The sequence below is a fragment of the Mastomys coucha genome, unplaced genomic scaffold, assembly GCF_008632895.1.
Source record: "Mastomys coucha isolate ucsf_1 unplaced genomic scaffold, UCSF_Mcou_1 pScaffold15, whole genome shotgun sequence".
Taxonomy (NCBI): Eukaryota; Metazoa; Chordata; class Mammalia; order Rodentia; family Muridae; genus Mastomys; species Mastomys coucha.
In genome coordinates this window covers 73,787,681-73,797,704 of record NW_022196897.1, presented here as the reverse complement: position 1 = coordinate 73,797,704, position 10,024 = coordinate 73,787,681, and the positions used below count along the sequence as shown (strand labels likewise).

Here is a 10,024-nt window from a genome sequence, read left to right as displayed (position 1 = left end):
GGGTTGCTAATGGCCTGGTATCTATCAAAGGCCATGACGGCCAGCAGTACACACTCAGAATCTGCAAAGGTACAGGAAATGAAGAACTGCAGAGCACAGCCCCAGAAGGGAATTGACTTGTTCTTGCCAAACACATCCACCAGCATCTTGGGACCAATTGCTGTGGAATAGCCGAGATCACAGAAAGAGAGGTGGCTCAGGAAAAAGTACATGGGTGTGTGGAGCTGGGGATCCATTCTGATCAAAATGATCATACCAAGATTCCCCAGAAGATTGATGAGATAGATGAGGAGAAATATGGCAAACAGCATCCCTTTTATCTCTGGGTTACTGGTAACTCCCACAAAAATAAATTCATTCAAAGAACAGTTTCCTAGATCCATTCTTACTTCCAGTCTATAAAAAAAATTATTAAAAATTAGCCGGGCAGTGGTGGCTCACACCTTTCATCAAAAAACTTTAAAGAATATATTAAAAATGTATTTTTATTGCTGGGTATCAACAGTATATTTATGAGGTAGAATTTAATTAATTCATTTCTCATCTAATGTATACTATAAAAATTTCTGAGTCCTGTTTCTTTCTTAACTTATTTTTCAATAACAAAATGACCAATATCTGGGATAGACAGTCAAGAAACTGAAACTATTCACCATTAAGGATCCAGGACTTTATACATATTCTCTAATGTACAAAAGGTTTAATTTGGTTATTATATTAGATAGATTTATATATACTCATTCTCATTTGATCTTTGTACAATATAAAGTATATACAAATATTAGACTCAGGTTATAGTTTTAGAGAATATTTTTATTCTTTAAAACATTAATTATTTAAATTAATTTAGTTATTTTATTCTTGAAAGAACACATGACCTTAAAATCATTGTATTGGTTTAGAGATAGTCAGTGATTGATAACTATAATAACTAAATTTGTTTGATTACAAAAATGTAGAACACAAACATTTACTACTAACAAGATGGTTAGCCATTTTCATTTTGTCTTATATTTTAAAATGTCTTTAATTGAAATGAACTTACACCAATTCTCCCTTCCTTTCCTTACTCCAGCTAACCCTGTTTCTTTACATCAACCCACTTTCATGCCCTCACTCGCAAACTGACAGCAAGACAGCTACTTATACATACTTACATATGATAATAAATAAATCTTTAAAAAAAAGGTTTATAAAATCAATTAGGTTTTACAGTAGTTTTCCTTACCCAACAGTTGCAGTACTCTGGTACCAATGGATAATGGGATTGATGAGTTAGATTTCTAAAAACAAACAGTTTCCAAAGAATTTATCACATACAGTTAGATTTCAGTACTCAAGTTTTCATCACAATGAAAACCAGCAATTTCAATGAAGTATAATAAATGTTCTAAAATGCATCTGCTTTGTACTTGCAAATATGTTTATTTTTATGCATATGTGAAACATGCATATATTTATGTATACATGTGTTTAGATGGACAGTAAAAAGGAAATGATTGCCTTTTTAGATTATGTAAATAATATGGAATTTATTTTATAACTCACTGATATGGCATGCATTATTTGTGACATACTAAGCCAACCATTTAGTTTTCATATTTAAATCACTTAAATATATATGTAAGAGGCAGGCAGATTTCTGAGTTTGAGGCCAGCCTGGTCTATAGAGTAAGTACAGGACAGCCAGAGCTATACAAAATAACCCTGTCTTGAAAAACCAAAAAATAAAAAATACATATATATATATATGTATATATATATATACACATGTATATGTGTGTGTGTGTGTGTGTGCGTAAAATAAGAAGACGTAGGGATTTTCTATCTAAGAAGACTTGATTAAAATAGTCCAAATTTGATTTCTGAGTTCGAGGCCCCTGGTCTACAGAGTGAGTTCCAGGACAGCCAGGGCTACACAGAGAAACACTGTCTTGAAAAACCAAAGGAAAAAAATTATTTTTATTCATTACACCTAGCAATTTTTTTAGGTTAGTAGGCAGAAGGATCATCATGAAAACATCTGTTTATAAAGTAGTAAATTGAAATTGTTTCGCTTTACTCTGATTCTAAAGACACAGAGATATAGGATCCCACCTTAGGAGAGCAGCTCTTAGGTGCCTGAACTGTCATGGTGATGTTTTATTGTTCCAATTGTCATTGGGGACTGAAGATTGTGAAATCATTTCCCTCAGGATTTTTCATGAGACACTAGATTCTTCTAAATTGTTCTCTGTAAATCCATCATTATCTTTAACAAAGATGTAGCATGAAGTGTTTACTATTTCATTAATTATTCAATTTCAATATGGATACTACAGCATAACACACACATACACACACATATACACATACACCCTCACATTATGATATAAGATATTAGATACTAAACTTTTCTCTCCAGAGTCAAAATCTGGTAACTCAAACTTTAAACAACCATACTTAATCAATCCTAATTCTCTTTTCTTGTACATTTCTTCCTCAGCAATAAATTATTTGCTTTTATTATCTCATTTTGAAAAAACACTGTATTTTTTAAAAAAGGATTTTTTAATGTTTAATTACTTTTTATTTATTTTATGTATATGAGTACACTGTAGTTACACTGATGGTTGTGAGCCATCGTGTGGTTCTGGAAATTTTGAATTCAGGGTCTCTGTTCTCTCTGTTCAATCCTGCTTTCTTGGGTTGGCCCAGTAAATTCATTCAGGGAAAAACACTCCTACACAGAAAATGAAAATAAAGAAATCTTGCCGGGCAGTGGTGGCACACACCTTTAATCTCAGCACTTGGGAGGCAGAGGCAGGCGGATTTCTGAGTTCGAGGCTAGCCTGGTCTACAGAGTGAGTTCCAGGACAGCCAAGGCTACACAGAGAAACCCTGTCTCGAAAAAAAAAAAAAATATTTTTTTATTTTCCTTTTCTGTGTCTGAGTGTTTTTCCCTGAATGAGTTTATGTATCCTACGTGAGTGTTTAATGCCAACAGAGGTCAGAAGGGAACATTGTATCTCTTACATCCAAAGTTACAAGAGATTGTTAGCTGTCATGTGAGTGGAAGGACCTAAAGCCAGGTAGTTACCTTTTGTGTAGCAAGATATACAAACAACATCTATCCAGCCCTATAATAGCTACCCTTTAAAAATGACATTTTAGAATTTACATGTCTTTTCAGAATTCCACAAGCTCATCTATATCTCCTGCCACTATCTAATTCCAGAAGATTTTTTATCACATTTTTAATAATCAGACATATTTTACCTCATCATTTATAATTAATACATTGACTGAATTTTCAGGAGTTTGTTTTAAAATAAAATGTCAAGGCAAGAGAACATTTTTGTGTTGACCCTGAACTGTCCTGAAAACCACACAGCTTTTTACTGGACTCTGATTATAGCTAGTGTTCCCATTGAATGTATGATCTTTGTTGTGTTGATGATCATTCCTCCAATAACTAATCTTTCAAAAATGTTCATCTCATGCTTGGCAGTGGTGGCGCACACCTTTAATCCTAGCACTTGGGAAGCAGAGGCAGGCGGATTTCTGAGTTCAAGACCAGCCTGGTTTACAGACCGAGTTCCAGGATAGCTAGGGCGAAACGGAGAAATCCTGTCTCGAAAAACAAAACAAACAAACAAAAAAGATTTATTTATTTATTATAAGTACAATGTGCTTATAATATTATAATTATTATAGTATAATAATATTATAATATAATATATAATATTATTATAACTACACTGTAGCTGTCTTCAGACCACCAGGAGAGGGCGGCAGATCTCATTATGGGTGGTTGTGAGCCACTATGTGGTTGCTGGGATTTGAACTCATTACCTTCAGAAGTGCAGTCAGTCCTCTTGCTCACTGAGCCATCTCATCAGCCCCAGGGTCATAGTTTTTAACTCTACAATCTGTGAGCTGTAGCCCTGATCATTCAGTCTCGGGGTGTGTTTTCAATAAACTATCACAGTCTGACTGAGGTTGATGTTTGTATAGTTTTTGGAGTGACTCCTGTATACTAACACTTTATTTCCAACTTCTTTAATTGTTTGGGTTTATTTTTGTTTTTTGTTTTTTGTTTTTTTTGTTTTTTGTTTTTTGTTTTTGTTTTTGTTTTGTTTTGTTTTTTCGAGATGGTCTCTCCGTGTAGCCCTGGCTGTCCTGGAATTCAATCTGTAGGCCAGGCTGGCCTCGAACTCAGAAATCCACCTGCCTCTGCCTTCCAAGTGCTGGGATTAAAGGTGTGTGCCACCACCACCCGGCTTGGTCAAAATTCTTAATTGTGAATTCCTATGTAGGAAATAATCAACAGCAAAATCAAGTAACATATTTTCAACACATTGTGAAAAATTAAATATTTCTGGTCCAAAGTAGAACAACTGGAGCCATATCAAAGAATAGTTCAAAAAAAAAAAAAAAAAGAAAGAACAGCCGGGCAATAGTGGTGCACGCCTTTAATCCCAGCACTTGGGAGGCAGAGGCAGGTGGATTTCTGGGTTTGAGGCCATGCTGGTCTACAGACTGAGTTCCAGGACAGCCAGGGCTACACAGAGAAACCCTGTCTTGAAAAACCAAAAAAAGAAAAAAAAAAGAAAGAAAGAATAAAAGAGAGAAAGAATAAAAGAAAGAAAGGAAGAAAGAACAAAACAAAGAAAAAAAACAAAGAACAAAAGAAAAAAAGAAAAGAAAAGAGAAAAGAAACCATGAACAAACAAACATAGCAAGGCCAAAATCCAATATACTCTAAACACCAAACCTTGCAGCTACATGTCTAGTGTATGAGACTCATAATACATTTCTCTTGATGACAAAAGACTTAAGCAGCTCTTTCAACTTTCCTACTGAATCCTTCACAAATCTTTTTAGAGCCACCTCTCTTGAGTTAAGTATAAGGAAGTTCACAACTTCTGTCCCAGTTTGTCTATTTTGTTGTATCTAAGCACTCTATCTGAGGGAAGCAATGGGTAGGAGGGAATGGCATTTGTCACCTTATACCTCAAGGTCATAGTCCATAATCAATCAAAATCAGAGCTGGAACCCAAATAAAAACTGTAGCAGCAACCACAGAAGCATGCTACTTAGTGGTTCGCTCAGTCCCATGATCAGCTAGCTTATTATCCATATCAGACCCATTCCAGGGATGGTACCTATCAATCTCATATTACTCAGTACAGTTGCTCATAAACCTGGACATAGCAATCTCAACTGGAAAATTCCTTAATTGATGGACTGCGTTCTTCAGTGATTTGATTTATGAGGTGGCACATTCATTACACACACACATGCACACGTGCATACACACACACAAACCAGGTTTGTATTTCGTATTCTCACCAAGCCAAAGTTTTCCTAGCCTTAGAAACACTACTACTATTACTAGCTCAGTGTGTTTCAGACTAGTGTTTGCCTTCTTTCAGCAACATGTTTTACATATTTTCCAAAATAAATTTAATTTAATTTGAAATTTTTATTTTGACATACCAAACTGATGATTATAGAAAGAAAGTATAGTTCCATGTTTAATGAGGAATGTCATGTACTCACAGGAGAGTAAAAGGCCATGAGTAAAAGTAATGCCATGTTTTTATAACAACAAATCCTGAGGGGAAGGGCTACAGGGATATAAATCCCAAGGGGTACAAGAGGAAGTGGCCTTCCTCTTTCTGCTAAGGAAAATCAGCTCACTTCAGGTAAACTCCTGAGATTCCTAATCCAATAAAATAAGATTAAAAATTACCTTTCCAGAAAAGATCTCTATAGTTTTAAAATTAATGAATGTTTGTATCTACTTGGGTTAGTATGTCTAAAATCTATTTAAAATACTATTTTATATTCAGCAATGAAGATTGACTGTCTTATTAGTATCTACTAAACCATATTTTAATAATTTTAATAGATTATTAGAAACTAGTTTTTATCATTTCAATTTGTATGTACATATATGTGTGAACACAAGGGCTGTGTTTTGTTTATCTGTAATTTTATTACCTTTTTTGTATAACTTTGTTTTGTTTTTTGAAACAGTGTTTTTCTATATAGCCCTGACTGTCCTGGAACTCACTCTGTAGTGAGGGAGTCACTGGTGTCTGGCCTCAAACTCAGAAATCTGCCTGCCTCTGCCTCCCAAGTGCTGGGATTAAAGGCATGCGCCACCACTGTTTCTAAAACTTTATTTCAAATAAAGATTGTGTAATTATTATATTAAAATAATAAATTTTAAATTTCAACTCTCAGTAAGATATATATAAGTAGGCATATTCTCCTATAAAGATACATGCCTACATTCTAATTTTCATGTTTTCTAAATCACACACTTGGAAAATCATATAAATTCACATAATTGCATATAAGCAGAAAGCCATATATCTTGTTACTCTTCATTTAGCCTCATATTGTTTCAGTGTTTCTAATATGAAATACACAGTATCTTCAGCTGTGCATATATATATATATATATATATATGTGTGTGTGTGTGTGTGTGTGTGACTTTATGTTAATTACACCATTTTTTAGCCTTTTCCATTGACTAACTATAAGATTTTTCTTTTGGTTCCAAATGTCACTTCTTCCAAATACTATACAAGTATGATGGCCAGCCATCATATTTGGAAACAAAAATATTCAAGAATTATTTGTTGCTTATCATATACTAATTAACAGAAATTTTGCTGAGAAACAGTGGAAAAATATTACCTGTTCTGTTGGTTAGGAATAAGGGTCTTACTTTTAAAACTTAGAATTTTTGCGGGGCGGTGGTGGCACACCGCTTTAATCCCAGCATTTGGGAAGCAGAGGCAGGCAGATTTCTGAGTTTGAGGCCAGCCTGGTCTACAGAGTGAGTTCCAGGACAACCAGGGCTACACAGAGAAACCCTATCTCGGAAAAGCAAAAAAAAAAAAAAAAAAAAAAAAATAGAAAAGAATTTTTATAGAATCTTGATATTTAGGGAATAATTATATATATATATATGAATATTAAGTACAGTAAATTTGAAACTTCAATATGTTGCCACTTATTCTCACTAACTAGAAGGTGAATTTATATTATTTTTAAGATTATAAGATGATATAATGATGAATATATTATCCTTGTTAAGGAAAGCAAATTCAGGAAAACTAATGTGTAAGTGATATTTGGAAAGAACAGTTTCTAGATTTCAGAGTTTATTGTTATGAGAGAGATTATTAAAATTAAATGATTCAATCATATTTGAAGGTTGAAATATAATTATATGTGTATTTAAAGATAAAAATAGAATTAAAAATAAAATATTTTTCTGCACAATAAATGTATTTTGAATATATGCCTCTTAATTTTTAAAGTTTATCCAAGGAAACATGGGAGAAGGGAAATTGCTCCTCTCTGGATGAATTCATCTTCTTGGGAATTACCAATAACCCTGATATGAGAGTGGCCTTCTTCACCACACTCCTGCTTATTTATCTCATTAATCTTCTGGCCAGTCTTGGGATGATCATCTTAATTAGAGTGGACACTCAGCTGCACACCCCCATGTACTTTTTCCTCAGCCATCTCTCTTTCTGTGACCTCTGCTATTCCACAGCAATTGGACCCAAGATGCTGGTGGATCTTTTAGTTGAGGAGAAATCAATTCCCACAGTTGGCTGTGCACTGCAGTTCTTCACCCTCTGTGTCTTTGCAGATTCTGAGTGTCTACTGCTGGCAGTAATGGCCTATGATAGGTGCCAGGCCATCAACAACCCATTGCTCTACACAGCGAACATGTCCAGCCAGCTATGCTCCCTCCTGATGGCTGGGGTTTACCTGGTGGGAACAGCAGATGCTTTGATACATACAACCCTGACCTTCCGCTTGTGTTTCTGTGGGTCCAATGAGATCATCCACTTTTTTTGTGATGTTCCTCCTCTTCTATTAATATCTTGCTCAGATACAGAGGCCAGTGAGATAGCTATAGTCACAATTTTTGGGTTTATTGAAATAAGCACAATTTCTGAGCTTCTTGTCTCTAACTGTTACATCATCTCATCAGTCTTGAAGATCTGCTCTGCTGATGGGAGGTTCAAAGCTTTCTCTACCTGTGCCTCCCACCTGACTGCAGTTGGAATTTTTCAGGGAACTTTGCTCTTTATGTATTTCCGTACAAGTACTTCCTACTCTCTAGATCAAGACAAAATGACATCATTATTCTACACCCTGGTGATTCCAATGTTGAATTCTCTGATTTACAGCCTGAGGAATAAAGATGTGAAAGAGGTGCTTGAAAAGTTGAAGACTAAAAGTGACTTTATATCAATTTCAGATATATCTAGATATACCTATACAGGTTTGCTTTTAATTCATTCTCTGTCACAAAACATTGCATCATGTACTAATTAATAACAATATATCAACAAGCCTGTTATTTAATTTTAGTAAAATACTGCTCTGTCTGTACTTAGCTTTTAACAAACATCATATTATATTCTCTATTTGTGGAAATATAACTAACAATTTCCATTGTGCCCAAATGTATGTATCCATCTTTCATTCAATGTCAGATTTAATATGATATGATGTATTATTCATTGATTTTGGGAGATTTAGATTTTTAAAAGCTATCTATGATACCGGGCAATGGTGGCACATGCCTTTAATCCCAGCACTTTGGTGGAAGATGCAGGTGGATTTCTGAGTTTGAGGTCAGCCTGGTCTACAGAGTGAGTTCCAGGATAGCCAAGGCTATACAGAGAAACCCTGTCTCAAAAAACAAAAACAAAAAGCAAACAAACAAAAGCTATCTATGTAGCTTAATTGGCATTGATTTGTGTGTATGTATATACATATATACAATTACTGTATACTCTCATAATTTACATAGATTTTAGAGCAGTGTATGTATATAAATCTATGGACTCAGCACCAGAGCCCAACTCTCTAATCCAGTTCTAGGACACCATCGTTTTTAAGAGATAAATATTCTGTCTCTAGCGCAGAAAAAAAAAAAAAAAGATGCTTGCAGGGTAGGGGAAATAGTTTGTGTCATGACTCTGACAACTAGTTGTGTGCTGTGGGTGCACATATGTTTGTAAAATCCATTATGTTTGATTAACACAAGTACCAGTCTTAGCAATAAATAAATGGGTGCTAGAAGTGTCTTCTATCATGTCCTCTTTTAGCTTCTTATTTATTCCTTTGTTTCTCCTCAGTCCTAAGCATTCAGTAATTTGCAAACATTTCTTTTTTTTTTTAAAGATTTATTTATTATTTATTTATTATAAGTACACTGTAGCTGTCTTCAGATGCACCAGAAGAGGGCATCAGATCTCATTATGGGTGGTTGTGAGCCACCATGTGGTTGCTGGGATTTGAACTCATGATCTTTAGAAGAGCAATCAGTGCTCTTACCAGCTGAGCCATCTCACCAGCCCTATGCAACCATTTCTTTAATTGCTACATGAAATGCAAAGTAAAGGCTTGATGCCCCAGGGTAGGGGAATGATTCTGCAGTGAGGCAGCAATGGGTGGGTGGGTGGATGGGCAAGCACACTCATAGAAGCAGGGTAGAGGGGGGCTAGAATATGGAGTTTCAGAGGGGAAACCAGGAAGGGGGATCACATTTGAAATGTAAATAAATAAAATAACCAATAAAATTTTCAAAAAATAAAGTAAAATAAAGAACATACATTGGCTCAAACACTGAATGACCATAGTTATAAAAATGTCAGAATCAGGACAGGTGAGATGGCTCAGTGGATAAGAGCACTGACTGCTCTTCTGAAGGTCCTGAGTTCAGATCCCAGCAACCACATGGTGGCTCACAAACACCTGCAATGAGATCTTATACCCTCTTCTGGTGGGTCTGAAGACAGCTACAGTGCATTATGCTGGAGCAAGCAGGGCAGAACAAGCAGGGTCTAGCTAACTGGGCAGCAGAGGTCCTGAGTTCAGTTCCCAGCAGCCATACTCATGAGGGCTCAAGGCCATCTGTACAGCTACAGTGTACTCATACACATAAAATAAATAAAATAAATCTTAAAAAGAAGAAGAAGAAGAAGAAGAAGA

General features: G+C 35.2%; 1 protein-coding gene across 1 annotated transcript in view; it reads left to right on the top strand.

The window, feature by feature from the left end:
- LOC116091701 (olfactory receptor 5W2-like) overlaps positions 1 to 8,359 on the top strand; it is a 12,485-nt gene extending 4,126 nt beyond the window's left edge. Inside the window, exon 2 of the mRNA XM_031373222.1 lies at positions 7,324 to 8,359. Within this exon, the coding sequence (XP_031229082.1) occupies positions 7,324 to 8,359 (1,036 nt within the window). The remainder of the gene's footprint in view (positions 1 to 7,323) is intronic.
- Positions 8,360 to 10,024: the final 1,665 nt, after the last annotated feature.